The sequence below is a fragment of the Mercurialis annua genome, linkage group LG8 (genome assembly GCF_937616625.2).
Source record: "Mercurialis annua linkage group LG8, ddMerAnnu1.2, whole genome shotgun sequence".
In the NCBI taxonomy this organism is placed as follows: Eukaryota; Viridiplantae; Streptophyta; class Magnoliopsida; order Malpighiales; family Euphorbiaceae; genus Mercurialis; species Mercurialis annua.
Window position 1 is genome coordinate 41199954 of NC_065577.1, and position 22529 is coordinate 41222482.

The 22529-nt window shown below is 32.2% G+C and overlaps 2 protein-coding genes and 1 long non-coding RNA gene across 5 annotated transcripts; 2 read left to right on the forward strand and 1 right to left on the reverse strand.

Moving 5' to 3' along the window:
- Positions 1-420: 420 nt before the first annotated feature.
- On the reverse strand, positions 421-8299 carry LOC126660633 (uncharacterized). Of its 2 annotated transcripts, XR_007635396.1 has the most exons (3): positions 8176-8299; positions 1420-4593; positions 421-1344 (listed from the first exon to the last, which is right to left on the reverse strand). It is a non-coding gene; the product is annotated as an uncharacterized LOC126660633 (long non-coding RNA). The 2 variants fall into 2 exon arrangements; XR_007635395.1 differs by having other exon boundaries at positions 421-4593.
- A 602-nt stretch (positions 8300-8901) lies between these two features.
- LOC126661354 (pentatricopeptide repeat-containing protein At2g36240) lies at positions 8902-12887 on the forward strand. Of its 2 annotated transcripts, none has more exons than XM_050355183.1 (6): positions 8902-10792; positions 10890-10924; positions 11013-11100; positions 11257-11342; positions 11499-11632; positions 12369-12887. In XM_050355183.1, the coding sequence occupies exon 1, from the start codon at positions 9106-9108 to the stop codon at positions 10591-10593; it is 1488 nt and encodes a 495-aa protein (XP_050211140.1). In that variant the 5' UTR covers positions 8902-9105; the 3' UTR covers positions 10594-10792; positions 10890-10924; positions 11013-11100; positions 11257-11342; positions 11499-11632; positions 12369-12887. The 2 variants fall into 2 exon arrangements, with proteins under 2 accessions (XP_050211140.1, XP_050211141.1); XM_050355184.1 differs by having other exon boundaries at positions 11018-11100.
- A 1085-nt stretch (positions 12888-13972) lies between these two features.
- On the forward strand, positions 13973-16720 carry LOC126660101 (protein SRC2). The gene is made up of 2 exons (XM_050353435.2): positions 13973-15070; positions 16426-16720. Exon 1 carries the CDS (start codon positions 14081-14083, stop codon positions 15056-15058), a length of 978 nt encoding a protein of 325 aa, XP_050209392.1. The 5' UTR covers positions 13973-14080; the 3' UTR covers positions 15059-15070; positions 16426-16720.
- Positions 16721-22529: the final 5809 nt, after the last annotated feature.

Consider the following 22529-nt stretch of genomic DNA (forward strand, 5'->3'; position numbering starts at 1 on the left):
GTACACTTTTTTTTGGTGAAATTAAGTTCTACTATATATTTTAGAAAGTCATTTAAAATTTTATAAAATTTGTATTTGGTTATTAAATATAACTCATTTAAATTTTTTGGCAATACCTTTTATGTCAAAAGTTAAAACCATAGGATAGCAAAAAAAGAAAAGAAAAACTTAAACCTTTATAAAAATGAACTGAAATAGTAGATAAATCAATAATTTAATGAGAGTTTTATGGCAACAGAATATAAATATAAATAAGATTGTGGATAGAGACGGCAATGGAAAGAGGATTTTCCGTTCTCTACGGAGATCAGCCATGAACTAAATAAATATGCATGTTAGTTTCGTCGGTTGGGTTGGAATTTTTTATTGGTTTTTGCAACCTTCTGTATACTGCACCACAGCACCATCAATTGAAAATGCTAAGCTTGCAAATGTAGTATTATTAATTCCAAGCAGTACAATTCAAGAATATGAAACAGCATATGTAACATACTACAACAACATTCCCATATAACACAGATTTCTCAAACCAATTATTTAGCAAAATCAGAAAACAACACTGATTTCTCAAAAAACTGAAATGTTCAATCTCGTGGAACCTCACACGACACAGATTAAGCTGAAAACCAATAAAGACAAATAAGCGATGAACAGTCAGATTATTTTACCAACAAATGCACCCTGATGGCTAGCTAAAATTGGCCGAATTTGACGGCCAACATTAAACTCTTGAATGCTACACGGACAAGCTGTTCTTGCAGAACCCAAATTGATCGATTTAGTGCTTGTATTAGGTCCGGGTAAATTTTTAATTTCATCTGAGGAATCCCACAAAAAAAAAAGATGAAGCCTAGCGCTGTCATATTGAGAAGCATGCTACAACTCCTCATCGAAGTGTTTCAGTACAGATTAAGTGTTCCATCAAAAAGATGACTTAGATCAAACTTAATGAACCACATTCATAAAGTCATAAAGAACAATTGTCAACTATAAAAATACTATGAAACACAGATTAAATTTCTTTAATTTACAAATGAATCATTAAAAAATACGTAGAAATCAAATTTGAATAAACCAAATTATAAAGCCATATATGTAGAGACTGTTAGCTATAAAATTCTTTTAGGAAGGTCGAGTTTCTTTTATTAGCAAAAGATTGCTTATTCTATATGCAAAAGAGTTCATGCTAAAAATTTAATCAATTTGAATAAAGAATAGCAATTTGTAACTCTGTAATACCAGAAATTTTCACCTTTTTACCACAAACCTAATATATGATGGATTGTGAAACAATGCTTATATAGTTGCTCTATTGTTTCGAATCACTGTGGAAGGCAATTGGGCCTATATATCACACCAAGTATCTACATTATCCACTTGCAAGAATTCATATAAAATTAGGTTAACCGAAAAACTAACCTGAAAAAGATGAGGGCATATCGGTAACCCCGAATAACACCAAAAACAATTAGATTCTCAAATGTCGTTGCTGATAAATTCAAAACAGCAAAGCTCACTAAATAACATATCAATCATTCACCAAATCACCATTAGAGCTACATATATCATCAAAATCAAGTATTTAACAAGATAATTTGTTTCTCATCCAAGTTTTACAATGTATCTTTCACATCGATGACTATTTTGCAAGAAAAGTTTGTGTCCTCCATCTCTTTCATGATATATTTCCTTTCTTTAGGCAATGTATTTTGGATCTCATGCTTGTAGGTTTTTCAAATATTTTTTCATGATTATTAGTGCATATTTTAAGGATTAAATACATGTAAATTAACCAAATATCCTAGTTATTTACAAAGAGAAAATAACAAATTTAAAAAGGTATTATTCTGGTCTCCTTCAGGAAGAAAACCAAACAGTGATCCTCACACTAAAGAGTTTACCTCTCTATTCAAATTGCATTCTTGAGCAGCTACAATATTCTTCATCGTCAAGAGAGCAAAGTTACCATAGCTCATGCAAAAAATTCAAAAAAGAAACAGGACAACAAATATCAGCCTATTAACAGGCGAAATTTACCATAGACTGTGCTTCAACTCGACAACATAAATCTAACCAAATAAAACAACTTCTACTGATCAAACATTAAGAATAGACCTAATTAAACAACTCTTTGAAACATATCAATAAAAAACGAACTCATTTCCTTGGTAATGAATGATCTTGATAGTCATCTAGCTCATTTAGTTCAATTTGTTGTAGTTTTTACTAACTTATCTCCCTTCTAAGTGTATACATAAGATATTAAAATACGATCAATGCTAGCCATTTTCTCTCTTTCACCTTCTCCTATTGCCTTCTCTGTTTTGTTGACACCTAACACGTTACATCAAGGCAACCCGATAAAATTGTTGGATGATAATACTGACAATCTTTTAACTTCATTTCACTATTGGTATAATCTTCTTTTGCTAAATTATTATCGTATATTCTTCTAAAATAATCTATCAAAATGAAACTCACTCAATACGCTTCCGTAAAAAAAATTAAATTTATTGAATTATAAAATAGAGAAAAGGGCAAACGGATAAAGGCAAAGAGGAGAAGGTTGCTAGCATTTCTCTATAAATAAAAACCACAAATAAGTTAAGTTACTAATATTATATCATCATAAATGACATGGCATTTGAAGTAAAAGGCCACTATTAAAACTGCCATAGGTAGTGAATGATGAGTACTTTGCTAATCGGAAACAAATACGTATCACTTCACCTATTGAAGATTGGTTCACTTATCTATGTTATAAGTGTCATATTGTAGGCAAAATATCCATTCATTTTTCCTAATATGTTTTATAAAGCACAAAGAATTCAACAAAAAGCAAATGACATGGATTACTAGTCAAATATTTAAGGGTTAATTCCTAAAAAAATCACGAACTTTACACAAAGTTTCATTTTAATCATGAACTTTAAAAGTTGTCACTTAAAGGCACGAACTTTCATTTTGTTTCAAATCTATCGCCAAAATAAAATCCGGTGTATTTTATCGAATCAAAAATTCCTAATCCTATATACTCTAACTAAAAGATAATAAGATTTAATGTCGATTTATAATTTGGGTCTTTTATTAATGGTTTATTGAAGAATTTAGTCAACAAAAATACACTGAAATGATAGATTTGAAACAAAATGAAAGTTCGTGCCTTTAAATGACAACTTTTAAAGGTCATGATTAAAATGAAACTTCGTGTAAAGTTCGTGATTTTTTTAGGAATTAATCCAATATTTAATTGTTCTCACAAATTCATGAAATGATATCTACCAAGAAATGACCACTTACTCCTTAAACTTTAGTCTCAATCTTGTTGATATTCATGTTATAGATCCATTTCCTCCATTGCAACCAGTCCACACTTTTAGATTTATCGAGGGTAATAGTGCTATCTAATTATCTGCTACATGTCACCTTAGACCTACCCGTATAGATGGCTTTCCTCTCTCATGCAACATGAATGTGCCAAATTTTTTTCTTCTTAAGAAATATAATTACTTTCTAGAGTAAAAACATAATTTTTTTCATACTAGCTAGATTAATATAAATGTTTAATTCTTCAGTAAAAGTAAAAAAGTAATCCTCCATTTATTTACATCCTTATAGAAGGCAAACATCATTACCAACGGGCTTTAGCTCAATAGTACAAGCGCTGGACAACAAATTGTCAAAACCGTGGGTTCAAATCTCCCATAAGTGCTCCTCCTTCTCCAATTATAAAAAAGGCAATCATTTATTCTAGAAAATAAAACATTTTAGTAAGAAGACCAGCAAACATATATTACTACACAAGCGACAAACGACACAAATACCAAAAACTACACATACTTATTACTCAAGATTCATTTTCCTTTTTTTCTAGATTTTCTTTGATATTTTTCTTGGCCTATGTTAGCATAATGCTAACTACAGTTACTATTCTTAACATATATCATGATTTAAATACCTAAATTCTAAAAGATTTACCATAAGGGTGACAATCTCATACCATAGTCAATTCTTTAACCTGATTTGTTTCTTACTATTTACATATTATATTCAGAATTATTTGGAGAAGTGGTTCTCAATAGAAAAGTAAGGGCCTTGATTATATAATATTGATACTACTAGTGAAATATTTTAAGAGCTTTCAGTTATTACTTTTCGAAACAAGTCACTACCAATAGCATTTTATGTCGTACCTCCAATAAAAATCCACTCTCCCATTTAGCTTCCATCTATTACTTTGTCATTAACCAAATAAAGCCTTCGCCATTCAATTTATATTAACCATTAAAATTCTCCAAAGAGAACTATCTCAGTCTTTCCATCATCTTTCTACTTGGCAATTACACAGGTAATGTGAGCTCAACCGGCAAAGTAAGATTTTTTTCCATATTAATCTGATACATTTTCCATAATAAGCATCAAAAGTGCCATTTTCTGTATGTTCATTTAATTCATTTGCTTTTAGCAGGTTGAAATGGAGAACAAGGGAAGCAATTTTGACAAAAGGACTATGCGAAGCAATTGTGAGAAAGAAAGTACCCGCAGTGAATCTCACGACAAGCGCATCAAAAGTGATAGCTATGAAGAGAACACCTGTAGAGAACGAAATAAAGAGAGAATCAGCAGCGAGAGCATCGAAAGCGATTGTGACGAAAACTATGATTCAAGAATCTGGAAAAATAAAAGTAAAGTTGAAGATGACTATGATTTAGGTTTAATTTTATCTATTTTCTATGCTGATGGGATAGACAACCAGCAGATGGATTCTACTGTTATTCATTCTAATAGAATCTATAAGGTTGAATCTTGGGTTGATATTGGAGCCTTATTCGTGACAGATGATGTGTATGGTTCACCAGACCCTGAATGGAATCAAGAATTTTACATTCTACTGGAAAATCCAATGGATTGTAGATTTGTGCACTTGGAGGTAATTAGGACTCACTCCAAGATTGATCCAGGAACTTCAACAGGTGAGGTCATGGTGGGAAAGGTACAACTCCCTTTGCCTGAACTCTTTACCAGAATCGAGGGGAGTTTTGAACTTGTCAGGCCTGATGGTCCAGGGTGCAAGGCTGAGGGATACATTACAGTAGCTATGGAATTAACAAAGATCTTAAAGTAACATACCTAGTTTCTGAGTGGCTGTGTTCAACAGCTTTTAAATTTTTCTAATTAGCAAGGCATCTGTATTTTGTTTCTCACTTTATTGAGGACATCTATGTTTGATTTTGTTCTTTGATTACTTTTGTTCTGCATTTTCCTTTATTTACTTTTAATTTCCACTGTCACTTTTACTTCTCGTCAGCACAAAGACATTCTAGTTGAGGTTTTCTTACCTAATTTGAAAACTCACCGTAAAAACACCCAATCAAAGCGAGTCATACACACACCACAAACAATCAAAATGACAAAACATTTCGGGGGTAAGAAGGTAAAATTTAAACAGATCAAACAAGACAAAAAGATCTTATATATGAAAATGTACTTTTTTCTTTCTCATTTTTGAAGCAGTCTCTGAAAAAAATCGAGGACTGTAATATTAAAAAAGCCTAAGAAATAAGAATCCTTAGCAAACCAACCAGCCTAAAAGGATCAACTAGATGGTTTTTTCTATGGTTATATTATTTTTAGTCTACACCCAAGTAGATGGTAAGTAACCAAGCCTGAAACATACACAACCGAATCTATTGCCACCTCTACTTGAACTGCATATGCTCATTTTAAGTTTTCAAATGCATTAATAGTTTCAATAAAACAATTGAGCTTTGTAAGTACAAAATCACAATTAAAAGAAAGAGTTGTTAGAACCAGAGACAACTAAAAGGAAATGGAGTAAATAATGAAAATTGTTTTTTTTTTTCAATTAAACTAAACTAGAAGGCAGTTATCCAGAGCTTTAACTCCTTCCCAATAAACAGAGATTCATCGTGCCATGGACAGAAGCATAAAGTTACCAAGTACCAACAGCTAACAAAACAAAACAACGACAAAGACGAAGTTAAGAAAGGGAAAGTTATGTGCATGACTTGCTACCAAATCTTTGTTAAATTGTTTTTAGGCTTTTCTGAATCTAATTACAGTAACTTATACACTATGAGATGCATTTGACTACAAGTAAGCTCTAACTGACTTGTGAATGAGTTACGCGAAGAAAAATTCATTCACTATTTATATGAAGAAATGCAAGAATACCAGACAGGCCAGGGATACAAAATTTCCAGAATTCTTGAAAACAAAGACAGAAACAAGTAAAAAAATGGATGAAAAAGATCAAAAGATGTGCAGATCTAAAAAGCTAGGATCCAAAATATCAAAAATTCATAAACAAACTTACAACAACCAGGTTGTGTCTAGCAACAGACATTGGAGATGAGGTAGTGAGGAAAATTAGACGGTAATGCACCCAATGATAATATGAAATGAACATATATAGAGTTGTTCCGCATTGTTCCGCAGAAGCAATCATATGAGCAAGACATCTCATTCCAGTAGGTAATATTCATTTGAAAAAGAAAAGGCACAAGAAGCCATTGATAAAAACAATAAGGAAATTAAGCAATCTAAGCTCATTAGAGCAAAATTTAAAACTCCCAAGCATAATCCATAATTATATTGTTTAGAAACTGAATCACAGGTTCGATCACAGCTATCCTATTTTTAACCTTTAATTAAACAAGAAGCTATTTACACAATAACTTTTCCAGCTTTACTAGCAGAAATTAAAATCTAGCAATCCAAATCTATTAAGGGAAACTAACTGCGTAACACATACCACGTGAAAGCTAAGACTACGAGACTCGCCTTAAAGTAAGAGATTTTCATTAATAAGATCTCTTCATCTAAAATCAGCAAAAATAATTGATCACACCCAACAAATCAAAACTTGGACATAAATACAAGCAGCATAGGTAGTTCAACTGAACAAAATGCAATGTAATGAGAGTAAATGCAATTCCAATATCGTAAAAACATAATCACGCATTTTGTGCATATAGAAAATAATTGGTTAAAGTTCGCATAATTCATTATATAAACTTTTGATTAAATGAAAGAATTTGAGACAATCATCATCAACATCTCTCGATTCAGAAACATGTTGGACACAAAACTTTCAAGATAGGAAATCTTAAAATAATGTCGTTTCCCCATGTCCACGTCCAAGTATCCCGTTTCCCCACATCCGTGTCCATATTATATAGTTTAGTGCTGGTATTCAACCTATAATTTCTCCATAGAAACTGAATCACAGATTATTCCATAGCTATCCTATTTTGAAGCTTTTATTAAACAAGAAGCAATATACACAATAACTATTCCAGCTTTATCAGGAAAAATTAAAATCTAGTGATCCAAATCTCTGAAGGAAAAACAACTGTGTAACACATACCATGTGAAAGTTCAGACTACGAGACTCACCTTACATTGAGAGATTTTCATTAATAAGATCTCTTCATCTAAATCAGCAAAAATACACAAAAAGCTCATGATCTAAATAAAGCAAGCTTGTACAATAGTTGATCCCAACAAAACAGACCGAGACATAAATACAAACAACACAGGTAGCTCAACAAACCAAAATCCGATATAACGACAGTAAATGCAATTCAATCGCGCATTTTACGCATATAGAATATTATTGATTAAAATCCGCATAATTCATGACATACAGTTTTGATTAAATGAAGGAAACCGAAACAATCATCATCAACATTTCTTAATTCAGAAACGTGTCGGACACGAAACTTCATTTTCAAAATAGAAAATCTTAAAATAACACCATTTCTCCATGTCCACATCCAACTGTTATATTTCTCCCGTATCTGTGTCAGTACTACATAGTTTAGAGCTGGTTTTCATCCTCTAATTTCCCCTAATGAACAACATGCAAAACATATACCTTGAAACGAAAAGATCTTCTCTAAACACATCTACACGATACCGTAAATGACATCATAAAAAACGCTAATACATTAAATGAATTGATGGAATACAATGGCGAAACTAAACCGTACAATTATATATATTAAATCCTTCCATATAGTAAAATAAAAATTACCAAATAAAACTGAATTTATCATCAATTTAACCGTCCAATAAAGATATATTTTAGCTAAATCTTATACAAGAGAGGAAAATTCATGCACGAAAAGCAGAAAAAAGTAAGTATGAAACCTGAAATTCTTTGTTCCAATAAATATTTGATTGCATCTTCAATTCAATTCCAAGCTTAAAAACTATAATCCAGAGCTACGCTTGCTTCTGCAGTTTCCTATCTTCATATTTTTAACTAACATCAACATTTAAGTATAAACAATAAACACTCCACTCGTCGTTTTGATAATTTTTGTTAAAAGGTTAATCTGACCCTCAAACTTGTATTATGGGATCAAATAAATCAATCCTAATTTTTTTCAGTCAAGTAAGTAGTATCTAAAATTGTGTTTTGTGAGATTAAATCGATTACTTTATTTAATTAAATCCTCAAATTTGTATTTCGGAATCAAATAAGTCGCGTGTTAAAATAAATAAATTAGGACTTACATGACTTAAAGTGTTCAAAATTTAATTATCGAAAAAAATTAAAAATCCGGATTTATAAATTTAAAGGTTGAATTAACTCTTTTTTAAATTACTATTAGCAAATTTGTATGAGTAAACTACCAATTCAGCAAGATTAATATTAGCAAATTTGTATGAGTAAACTACCAATTCAGCTCATGAACTTGCGATTTAGAAATGAATAATTTATTTTTAATTATTTTTATCAATTAAGAATAATGTCTTTTTTTAGTCAATTAACAATAAAGTTGATCATTCCGTATATTAAACTTGTTCATATTTCCCTTAATTGACCCAAAACAGGGAGTAGTATCTTTGATTGAACACAATAACCGAGTTATTTAATTTTGAATCACAAATTGAAGGACCGAGTTGAACCTTTGCACATTTTTTACTTTCTGTTCACACAATATCTGTTACTGCTTCTCCGCCATTCTAAGCTCCCTTCCCGCCGCAAAAAACCACCTCATCACTCTCGCCGGCACACCTCTATCTCCGAAATGCCTTCTAATCTAACCTTACTGAACATTATTATCTAACACCATGTCATTCAAGAAGAAACTCCCGCTCCCAATTTTAAAAAAACTCAACCCACCACCACCACAGCCACCGTCTCCACCGCCGTTACCGCCTCTCCCCAACCCACCACCAGTACCTCCAACTCCTCTCCCAACTCTAACCCTAACCCCAACCTCACACCAATCCAATCTCTTTAACCTCCTTCAAACCCACTTCAAATCAAAACCCTTAAACCCTCAAACCCTACTCCATTTCCTCAAATCAAAGCTCCACCACCACCCTCTATTCACTCACTATGATTACTTAATCTTCAATTGGGCATCCACCAATGACTCATTTTGCCATGATCACTCAACTTTTGAATGGATGGCTCATATTCTTACCATTACTAACCGACTCTTTGAACTCGGTTCGCTTCTTTCGTTCATGGCGGCCAATCCGTGTCCTTGTTCTCAAGGTATATTTTCGTGTCCAAGAATCGAACCGATTTTTCGGTTTTCTATTAATGCGTATTGTAGAGCTGGGAAATTGAATGATGCATTGGTTGCTTTTGATACTATGCAGAAATTGATTGATGGGAAGGCTAATGTGAGTGTTTATAATATTTTGATTAATGGGTGTGTGAAATGTGGACAACATGATAAGGGTGTTGGTGTTTATAGTAGAATGTTGAAGGATCGAGTTGAGCCGGATGTGTTTACTTTTAATATCTTGATTAGTAGTTATTGTAAGAATGATATGTTTGGATTGGCTTTAGAGTTGTTTAAGGAAATGAGGGTGAAAGGGTGTAGTCCTAATGTGGTTAGTTTTAATACTCTGATTAGAGGGTTTTTTAGAGAGAGGAAGTTCGAAGATGGGGTTAAAATGGCGTATGAGATGATTGATTTAGGCTGTGGATTTTCGAGTGTGACTTGTGAAATTTTGGTGGATGGACTTTGTAGGGAAGATAAAGGATTGGAGGCTTGTAAATTGTTGATTGATTTTTCGAGAAAAGGGGTTTTGCCTATTAAATATGATTTCTGTGAACTTGTGGAGAAACTTTGTCGGAAAAGAAATGTGGATGCAGCTTTGGAGTTGCTGCATGAGCTGTGGAGGAACGGGAGTATTCCTAGCTTGATTTCTTGTACTACACTGATAGAAGGTTTGAGGAAACTAGGAAAAGTAGAAGAAGCGTTTAAATTGATGGAGAGGATGGTGAAAGAGAGTATGGTTTCGGATATGGTGACCTTTAATTGTCTCCTTGAAGATCTTTGCAATGTAGGGAGAACAGTTGATGCTAACAAATTAAGAATTTTGGCTTCCAGAAAAGGTTTGGCACCGGATGAGATGACGTATTATACTTTGGTATATGGATATACAAGAGAGGGGAAAAAGAAAGAAGGGGAAGCTTTGGTGGACGAAATGCTGGATGCGGAATTTATACCTGATATTGCTACATACAACAGGTTGATGGACGGGCTTGCCAAATCTAAGAGCTCCACGAAACAGCATTTTAATTGTGTTGGAAAGTGAATGCTTAAAAATGTTCTGTCCTGACATGTAGAATTGGCTGTAATATTTTGAACCATGGATGCCCAGAATCACTGACAGTTTAAGGGCCCTGGTCTTCTTAAATGAGATCAACTGATGTAATTGGCTAGAAAACCTGCTAAGGGCCTTCGGCTCTGGCAATAGCAGCTTCAGCAGGGAACTTGTTGGGTGGTTATTTCTGGTATGCTAGATATTCTCAAAACTGGCACACTTTAGTTTGTTCTGTGGAGTTTTCCTTTAACTTTACTAACTCATGTTGTTGAATGTTCTTAAAACAGACGGATTTCATTTGTAACTCGTTTCTCCTGGCCAGGTAATATAGATGTGATTATTTTGTATTTGATATATGTGTTTAAGTTCTAGTAATTAGGGTTTGAGATTTGCTCTCCTCATCATTTCAGGCCAGCAATGCCTACATTTTCACTGGTTTTGGTTGGGCTTAGTCATGTCTGGGTCAATTCGTGCTCATGATGATGCTTCTGGCAGCCTGTAAGTGCTACAATTTTGAGCATATCATAGTGGATTTAGTGATTTTTAAATTTTGTTTTGCATGCAGATGTATTTAAATGAAAGTGTATTAAAAGCTTCTGCAATTGCCTAATAATAACCGAAATAATGATAATTGATGGTTAATTTTGGTGGCAGGTGAGTCTTCCTGTTAGAAGGTTTGTTCAGTCAGAGTGACCAAGCAGTTGGTGTCGGCAATCAAACCAGACCATCAGCTTATAAAGGTTTGTGTTTTTCTAAATTTAATAGGCTTCTAAAGCAATAATATTGTCAGGATCCACAATTTCTCTACACCAGTAACTTCTAAGTACATATTTATCATTTCTTGTTTCATTTATCTTTAATTTGCTTAACAGTAGTTATTTTCTTTGTTGTTGCAGATTGAGCATCATGAGCTTGTGAAATTGATGGGTGGGGAGTTGTCTGAATTTGTTTTCGCAAAATACAGGCTGGTTTACAAGGAGTTGGAATTCCAACAGTTTGTGCAAAGTTAGCATATTATCTTAAGAAACAGGTTCAATTTTTAGGACTTTCTAGCCTTCGCATTTCAATTTTTAGCGGTGAATGTGCTTGCTATTTATTTGATGTGGATTGCATTATGTTTTTTATGATATCGTATCGTTGCATTATGCTCAACTATGAACATATGTGATTTAGACATCCATATAGGACTCCAGCTGGTCCGTCACGTTATTAAAATTGACAGAAACAGCGCATGAGTAACATCAAGGACATTATCTCATAGAGGCTTGTTAAATCTCATTAACAAGAATAGTAGTGTAATTGAAATAGGGTTGTGTTTGAATGCCTACTACTTGCATGCAACAACAGATATTGCATTTCTTAGTGGCATTTTCAGTATTTTGCATTTTTACTGTACTGCAGAAATATCTAGCAAAGAAATGGTTTATTGTATTGAGATTTAATTCTAGTAAATGGTCAAAACCTCTGAAAATGTGACTCGGGTTCCAGTAGCTCATTCTCAGTCTCAACCATATTGATCAATTAATAATATTTTATGATGAATTACGGACAAAATTGTACAATATGAACAAGTTCATGATCAGGATCCAGTTTTATCCTTAATTGACATAAAAATAGAGAATATTATCCTTAATTGACCTAAAATTAGAAAGTATTTGTTTTAATTGATCAAAATAACTTCAGAGTTTAACTCCGAGTTATAAGTTTAAGGACCGTGTTGTTGTTGACCCTTTGCCTACTTTATCTAATAGCTTAATTTATGGCAGGTTTCAGGGAAGCCAATAAGCTTGTAGGGAGGGGTTGAAGGATCTTGAATCATATAGAAACATGAATAGACAGTAAACACAGTTACACAAGCATGAAGTAATAAAGTAGACTACTGGAGACCGTCATCGGCTTCTGCATACCACCATTTCTCCTCAGCTTCTGTAATAGCTATAACCGGCAGTCGAAGCTTAAACCTGCCGAACTGCAATAGACCGACGTATTTTTTACTCGGATACATAATTTCGATGAGCATGTTGAAGTACATTCATTAGAAGAAAGCTCTGAGACCAAATTGCTGATAGAACTGACGGCAGCCCCTTTGCATGCTCATGATCATATGTAGTATCTTTGTTTTTTCGCTTAATACTATTACTTTGCCCGAGTCTTTACAGGATTGTGATAGTTCATTGAGCTGGGTGATATGTTTAATAGCCTAATCTATTAGGAAATTAATTGGAGAAACTTACCTGAAACTATGTACTGTAATAGTTAATTTAAAAAATTTGATAATTTTTTTACTCTTTATCTATACTATATATAAAAGCACGGATGGGGGGGGGACAGGCAAATTTACCAAATAATTCTTACTAATTTATTATTAAATAAAGGTTTTATGGTCATTGATTAATTATCTATTTAATTTATTGCAATATATGTATTCTAATTAAAATTCTAATGAGAGATAATATAGTTAGAGTCCTATTAAAATAAAATTGTAATAATCGGTAATAATCATGTTTAGCTATAAAGGTGGGCAACTTAAAATGTTTAGCTATAAAGGTGGGCAACTTATTCATTGTATGCGATGAATGATGCACATTGTGACATTCCCAATCCAATTAGGATTGTTGTGTAGCCATGTTCTTGAAGATTCATAATATTCTGTAATATTACTAGGTAGGATATAAAATCGAAAATTAACAAAATTTATGTTTCTAATATAAAATAAATATATCATAAAAATTATAATATTTTAATAGTATACTCTCGGATATCAACTCCATAAATAATACAAAATATGTTCCTATAAAGGTAAATAATATTATAAAATTTACTATTTTTAATATGTAATTATTATTTAAACATTTACAACTTTAATTAAAATAAAATATTTTTAATAAATTACTATTCTAATTAATTCAATATTTTATATTTAAAATAATTATTAATTAAATATAAATATAATTAGCATAATCATAATAAATATAATTATCACATTCATAATAAATATAATTGTTATTATTTGACAAATTACACTACGAGCCACGTGTGAAACACGTAAAGCGACACTAGTATATATAATAATTTTTATATTTTGAATTTTTTTTCTTATATTAAAGAGTATTATTGGAGATGTTTTTATAAGTGTTTATTCTTGTGAAAAAATTGTTTTGATTTTATTTTTTAATTACAGATTCACCCCTCAATTTGGTCAAACATATGAAAAACGTCACACTTGCGAAGAAATTTTGGCATATAAATTCAAAACTTGTCATTTTTCTCGTTTCCGATCCCATTACAGTTCAATGAATGAATAGTTTAAATAAATACGACAAGTCGTCTAGATTAGAAAGCCAAGGTTAAAACAGTCATTCACCATTTCCTTGTCTTAAACAAATCTCTCTTAACTTCTCCGCGTTACTTTCTTCCAATTTCAGTTCTCATCTTCCCTTATCCTACGCACCACAAAACCCACGGGCGCACGTTAGCCATGGCCTCCACTTATCGTCCGTCGCCGCTAAAAGCATTCGATCTCGATCTCACTATAGTTTCAGCCAAACACCTCAAAAATGTCAACTGGAAAAACGGCGACCTCAAATCCTACGCCGTTTTCTGGGTCGACCCGGCGAGACGACTCGCTACAAAATCAGACGATTCTGGGTCCACCCGACCCGTTTGGAACGAGCGGTTCTCTATCCCTCTAGTACTCCCTGTCCACGAATATTACCTCACGCTCGAGATTTTCCACTCCAAATCCAGCGAAACGCCGAAGCCGCTCGTCGGAACACTCCGGGTCGGGTTAAAAGATTTATCCGACCCGGAAGACTATTCTCGGATCCGAACGTTTGAGTTAATCCGACCGTCTGGTCGTCCTCAAGGTAAGATAAGGATAAAACTCGGAGTTAAAGAGCGTCCTTTACCGCCTCCGCCACCGCAATTGCAGCATGATTACCATATTACCCCTCAGCAGAGCTATTATTACAATACTGCCCCTATTCCACCGCCGCCAAGTCGCGATTATCGATACAGCACTGCCTCACCACCTCCACCGCCGGTTCCTCATCATCAGTATCCATCGTATCATCACGACACGTATAGTTCGCCTTCTCCCTATTATTCAGGATATTACTCGGCGGCGGCGGCTCCGCCACCAATGCCTCCTAGGCCGTTGTTTGAACGGACTAATAGCAACAGCTACGGCGGTCCCTCTGCTCCAGTGGATTATTCAGTCGGTGCGGCGTCACCGTATGATAATCAGTCTCAGTCTCAGAGGCAGAAAGGAGTTGGAGGGAAATTAGGGTTTGGGACAGGGTTAGCTGTGGGCGCTGTTGCAGGGACATTAGGTGGACTTGCATTAGAGGAAGGAATAAAATATGAGGAAGATAAGATTGCTGACAGAGTTGAGCATGATAATGTTGCCGGTAGCCATACCCGAGATGATTACAGCGATTACCGTGTTGATTACTGAGCGACTTGGCTGGTAATTGTTCGTTTTATGCGGCTTTTGAAGTGATTATAATTATGAAATTATATGGTTGTGTTTATATATTTATGCGTGTATATAATCTATGTGATGCCAAAGATTTGAGTGTTTACTCGATCTATTATCATTGAGATGCTGTGTTTTTGTTACTTATGCTGTTTATGTCAATGTTGATTTAGATATGCTTACTTCACGAGATGTTCACATTATGTGTAAATTTAAGGTAGTAGTTGATCTAACAATTGGTTAATAGCTTAGGTGTATAGCTCAGCAGCATGTTAAATTCTCATTGTGGATATGATATGGTTGAACCTGAATATGAAAAGTATTTGTAACCAAATTTATTTACAAATACAAGTCATCTCTAACACACCCGCGTATTCACAAACTTGAAGATATGCACATTAGCACATACATGTACAAGGGTTCGTATCAAGTATTTTGCCTCTGAGAACCTTAGGTGTCTAGACATAGTATACGGAGTTAAATAAGGAAATTCAAACAATGGAAAGTTGTTCTGGGAATTTTAATAGATAGTTGTTTTACAACTTTTTCTTGGATACTTTGGAAAAATAGCAACTTGGACTTAAATTACTGTCCAAGCTAAAGAGCTTACTCCTATTCGCTATCAGTTGTTATCGTTTATAGATGAGGGGGAGAACTTTCGAGTCATGTCTTCTTTGATTTACGGGGTTGAGTACCGACTATTTTCAAATTTTGTAAGAGGGTCCTAAGAAGGGCAGATAAGGTGGCAATGAGAGGATGAATAGAAGTATGATGAGAGATTCAATATAGGACGGGAAAAGAAACTGCTTTGAAGAGTGAGGAGAAACCTAATAGCTATTTTCTGAGTTACTATATTCCCATTTTCTTGAGTTCTATATGGGTGGTAATATAATTCTTGGGAGATAGCAATAGGAATTTGTTAAATGTTATTGCTTGTGGTGTTTGCTGCATCTGAATTCTCTATCACTCAATTCTTGATAGCTAAATGCAACTATGCAATAATTTACATGATATCGGTACATAGAGCTAGCAAGTGCAGCTGTTCATAGTTTACATGCATATATTTGAGTAGATAGAGATAATATATGCATGTTGGTGTGTGGATCTTGACGGGCTGGGTTTGTTTGTGTCTGGATCTTAACGGCTGCTCTTAGAACGAATTAATGAGAGCTTGCTTGGTATACATCATTCAATTCATTGGGAACTTTGAGATCTGAAAGCCTGAACCTTTTTTCACTGTTTCTATTTGGTATATTTTTGAGCCAGAGGAGAGTTTGCTTTTACGTGTATTTCCTTTCTGGCATCGCTACTCCTCCTTATGTTCTTGTGTTCTTCCCCTATGACAGTGCAGTAGCCTTTGCCCCTTACTGCCAAGCGACCAGTCGATCTATCACAAACTCACAGCACATTGTTCAACCTAGATATTCTTGTAGACATGATATTTACCTCTTCGGAAAGAAGTAGGAGAATTGTCTGAATATGCCCCTTAGAACTTGCCTACGTTGTTCTCTACCAGTTATGCAACTTGTAAAAAGAATCGGAACTTTGAAACTCTATTGTTCACTTCCGGCGTGTTTGGTTTAGCTTTTAGCTATTGATGAAATCTAACTGCTTATAGTAGTACTATTTTTGAGGTTTTCATTATCAAACTGATTTATTTCAACAGTTTGATCAACAACAGTAATAACTAATTCAGAGTATAATATAATTTTTTTTATCCGGAAATGAACATGAAGAAATCGTCTATCTCGTTTAGGAGATGATAAAGATAGAAGATTTTTATGTGAAGTTGACAGACAGAAATATGAACATGAATAAGCTAAAACCCAGAAAGTATAATTGAATAAGCTTATCAGAAATAGAAACACGAAATTCATCAAATATGTGTAATTGATCATTAGAAGAGGATTGGCAAAATGTATATTTTGGGTTTTTGCGCTATCATTTTTTCTGTTTTATGAATTGAGCTCCTTCACTGTAATTTGTGTATCAAGTATCGCACTTTTAATTTTGTAAATATTCGATCTCTCTGTTATAAAAATTATTAACGGTGTCAAGTAGGATTAAAAAAATTGATTGAGAGACTTCTAATAAAAATAAAAATACAAGGACTCAATTTAAAAATATTTATAAAACATTTATCCTACACTCTAATGGCATGTGCAGTACGCTCACCTCATTTTTGTGATGGAGGGATTTAATGTCTATCAAATTTAAAATATAAGGATTCAACTTTGATAAATAAAATATAAAAAAGTGATTGCACAAGATTGAAAGAAAAATGCTATTTAACCCACCATTTTATATCACCTTCTTTAACTCACCTTACGTGACAGTATTTAATTCGTATAATTCCTCAAAAATACATATCTCAAAAAAATAACTTTAAATGTATCCATTATTTGATTGCCACGTCAGGTAGGTTAATTAAGGTGGTTAAAAAAGAGGATTATATAGCATTATTCGAATTGAAATATGCGTTTTATTAGAAGAATGATGAAAGTTTTGCTTGATTTCATCTGAACCCAAAACTCTTCTTTGGACTTGGCCTGGTCTTAGTGTAAAAGATCAGTGTTTCGAGTCATGCAGCTTTTTCTATTGAAAGAAGCCCCAATTCAAAATTTAATGGAACTATCAACTTCAAACAAATTTTCTTTTTAGCTATACCAGTTTTTTTTATATCAAAGATGGACCTACTCTACGTTAGTTGTTAGCGGAATTAGCGGAAATTATATGTATTTTTTAAAATTAAACCAAATAAATTAGAGTCTAAGGAGAATCGGGGGTTCAAACCCCTGACCTCATATATATATATATTGAAGAACTTGGCCATTTTCAGGGAAGGGGAGTATTTGTTGGAGAATTTAAATTCACGATCTAGCAGTTTACTGCTCAGCGCTTATACTATAGGCCAAGCTTTCAAATGCTTAAACTCTACTAATTTGAAATCTCAAAATTTTGAATATATAATTTTATTTTATTTAATAATACTAAATAATTTATTTTATTTATATATAAATTTATCTAGAGATTAATTTCAAATAATATTGGCTAATCTCATTTTTTTAACTATTGTGGAAAGAGTTTGCAAATTAATCAATTTTGCGGATAAAAATTCTCAATTCGCCTAATTCTATAAAACACTAGATATATGTCTATTTAAAAAAAAAAGACTGAATACATAGTTTGACCCCTGAATTTGTACCCTTTTACCCATCTAATCTCCAAACTTAACGTCTCACCTATCGAACCCCTGAACTTGTTAAATAACCCGATTTGACCCCCGAACTTGATAAATGCGTAAACATTTAACCCCTCCGTACAAAATTTCTTTTAGAACGTTTCAAGTGACAGGTGGACACGAAGGGTTCAATACTTACATATTTATCAAATTCAGGGGTTAAATCGGATTATTTAACAACTTCAGAGGTTCGATAGGTGAGACGTTAAATTTAGAGGTTAGATAGGTAAAAGGGTACAAGTTCAGGGGTCAAACTATGTATTAAGCCTAAAAAAAATGCACACAGATGACGTCTGTTATTATACATCAAAATTTTTTAGTTTTAGAGTTAATTTTTAAATTATTTTTAAAAATATTACCACATGTAAAAGTAATAAAAATCAACTGTGTCGTTATTGCTAATCAAACTAGCAATTTTTTGTCAAATTAGGGATCCTATTTTGTTGGTAAATTCCTCTTTAATTAACAACTGATTTGGTGAAGGAATTGTTCGTCACTAAATCCAACGAAATTAGGGACATAATTTTTTTTGCGAAAATTATTCTTAATTAGTGACGGATTTAGAGACGAGGACTTCACCTCTATTTTTGTCCTTGTTTGGAGACAAATCTTGTGACAAAAAAATTTAATCGCTAATGTTTAGCGATAAATTGTGTGTTTCCATTTCTAATCAAATAATCTGTCCTTTATAATCAGCGATGAGCATATTAGTGACAAATATTTACCGTCTCTAAGTCCATCACGGATGTGATTAGTGACGGATTTAGTTATTTAGCAATGGAAAATCTAGCTCCCTATTTAAATATCGAGGGATATGGGGTTTAATTTCTGTCGTCGTGAACGTAAACATAAAATAAATACAGTCTAGTATATCTAGATCTTAATAGCCCAAAAAAAAAAACAAAAGGAGCTCCCACCACTTACTAAGGATATAACCTAGTTGAGGTGGTGTCTTTGCATAGATGCAAAAGACTATGAAAAATGTTGATTCGAATCTAAAATGTGCATGCTTTGGATATAATACCAAGTTAAATGAATCGAACAAAGACATTTATTTGGTTCAATTATTTCATAGGGTTGCATGACACCTATAATATTCATCAATTTGAGTTATTCTTGAGTCATTAATTACAATCCACATAGTTATGAACAACTACCTTTTGATTTTTGTGTAGTGACTATTGAGCTATTAGCTAGGTCTTGAGTGAAATGGAGAATTATGTCAATTGTTTTGACATAAAAGTGGCTTCATCACAATAGCAACTAGCATGTTATGTCCACAATGACATAGTTTTTACTTTTGCAATATAAATATGGTTAGTGTAAAAAAAGTTTGACAATATTAATTACTACTCCCTCCGTCCCGTTTAAGAAGTCTCATATTCTATTTTGAAATGTCCCATTTAAAAAGTCTCATTACTATTTTTAGAATGTTTTTCTATTGAATATCCTATTTTATCCCCTCTTTTTAGTTATCTTAAAATAGGTCTATGGAAAATTCCACTATCATTAATAGGGGCAAAACATGAAAAAACATGAAAAGACAAAGATAATTAATGTTTTCTTAATCTGTGTGTAAAGTCAAATGGGACTTTTAAAATGGGACAGAGAGAGTATTAAATTGTAACACCAAGCAATTTTTAGTTGAGACACTACTGATGTGTCTGGCAAAACTGTAAATATTTAGATTAATCCATTTTAAGGTCCCTGAATTTTACACTTTTAGTTTATCTGATCCTTAAACTTCCATTTGATCTTATCTGGTCCCTAGACTTTATATTTTTAGTTTATCTGGTCCCTGAATTTTCATTTGGTTTTATCTGATACCTAAAATTTCATTTGAATTCTTCCACTTTTTTTTATCAAGATTAAGTTCATATGTTTTTAATTTTATAGACAACATATTCTTCCGTTTTGAAGATGAAGTATATGTATCCCACAGGAGCTGCAATAATTTTTTTATTAGTTTTATTACACTTTTTTCAGAATTGGTCCTTATATTTTGATTTTTGTTGAAAATAAATCTTCAATTTTTTATCTTACATAACACCGTTAATATTTTTATGACTAAAGAATTTAATCTTTACAAAATTAAAAGTGTGAAGATTTAATTTATACAAATTGTAGTGTATGAACCAATTCAATAAAGTTTAAGGACACAAATATAAATTTGGAAAAAAACTTTAAAATTGTGACAAATAGACACAGAAAGATTTGGCTTTATGCCTATTGTCCACAATTGTCTCATAATAATACCCCTAATAATTGATAAATAGAATGTTAGGGAATCAAAAAAGGGAGTAAATTGTACTATTTTTTGATAATTTGGATTCAATCTCAAAAGGGTCGTCCTATCACTATCACTTTATAGGATTTACTCTATAAGTGATGTTTGACAATTTCAAGCTCGACAAATTCCCAGTAGATATGATATGAAATGGCCAATTCAAAGTATTGAATAAACATCAATAATAGTGTGGAATCGATGGGGCTTCATCCTACCTCTTTCAATGTATCCAATATAATACAAATCTTTTATATCTTTTGTTATTCCTTTTGAAAGAAAATTGAAGAATATATATAAGATGATAAATTATAAAATAAATAAATTAGTATATCCCCAACTATAGTAAAAATAATAAATTTATAATGAATATTTTTCTAACAGTTTGGTCCAATAATTTATATTTTTAAAATCAAACTGAAAAATGAATGGTCTGACTGATTAAAGTAAAATACAGTTCAATATTTTAAGTTATATTTATAATAAATTATTATTATAATTTTTTTGTAAATTTGCTAAGATTAGATAGATAATTTTTTCACATTTTAAGAGTTTTTATCAATCATGAACTAATTTATCATAAAATTAAATTAAAGTTCTACATTATATTTTATTTTTATCAATTACATCATTAATCCTTTTTATCTTCAGTTTGGATATAGTTGACTTAAACTATAAAAATAATATACCAAACTGTCAATATTTTTTATTCAGAATAATTTTGAAAAATGCGACATAATTTTCAATATATAAATTTATTTTTTGCAATTGTATGCCTACTTTAATTTGTATTAATTCCTTATTTAGTTCAATTTTATTTTAAAATTGATCTATAAGTAAATGTACTCTAGAGTTTATCTGAATCATGCATAATCAATTCTACAAAATTCTAAAAATAAACATATACATACATTTTTAAATAAAGTTAATGTGTGATGGATTAGTGACAAAGTCTTCCATTGCAATTTTTGCGATAACATTATCCGTCATAAAACATCATGACGACAAAATTCTATTACATTTTAACAATAAAATTGTCATTATAATATTTTTCATTATAATTTCGAAAAAAAAAACAAAATATTTCCATCACAAACCCATCAATAAAATCCATCACAAATATTAGAGTCAAAAATTTCTAAATCTTGTCCTTTCATTGTCTACTTCCATTCAATAGTGAAAAACTCAATTTTTCTCAATCTACTCCCTATCTATATACTATTTAATAATTTTTACATTACCAAAAAATTAAAAAAAGGAAAAACATGTCGACTTTTGATTGGATGAACTATGAGTTGAGATAGATAAGAATTTCCTAGGATAAAATTGCAAGGATTCTACAACTTAAGCCCTAAATTACATTATGGAGAAGATTGTATGGACCAGCAGTGTATAGTAATGGCAATCACTATCAGTTTTTGGAGGATAAGAAAAAAGTGCATGAATTTGGTCAATTTAACAATTCAGTACATATAGGTCATAATTGTACAAATTGAACATTGCCACGTAAAGGTATTAGTCTCTCTGTCTATACATAGCTATCATTTTTGCCAATTTTCCTATTCTAGTGGTCTATTTTAGCATATCTTCGATCCATTTTTTTAATTTAATTTTGTTTGAAGTATATATTTATTTATTTACAAGTTGCATTGCACTTAAAGCGAGAAAAAAGAAGAAACAGATATTAAGAAAAATCACAGATAAAACTTTTAAAATCATTTTTTAACATACAACTAAAAAAAATTAAACATAAAGTTAAAAAAATGCTATAGATCGAGGTTAGACGGACATCTTAACAAGGACATAAACCTCGATCCAGAAACTAACTGAAATAATTGTAACTCGACAAGTTAAGTTGACGTTCGAGCTAAAACCAAATTGATCACCAATATCTCTATTTTTTTAACTACTAGAAATTTTACTGA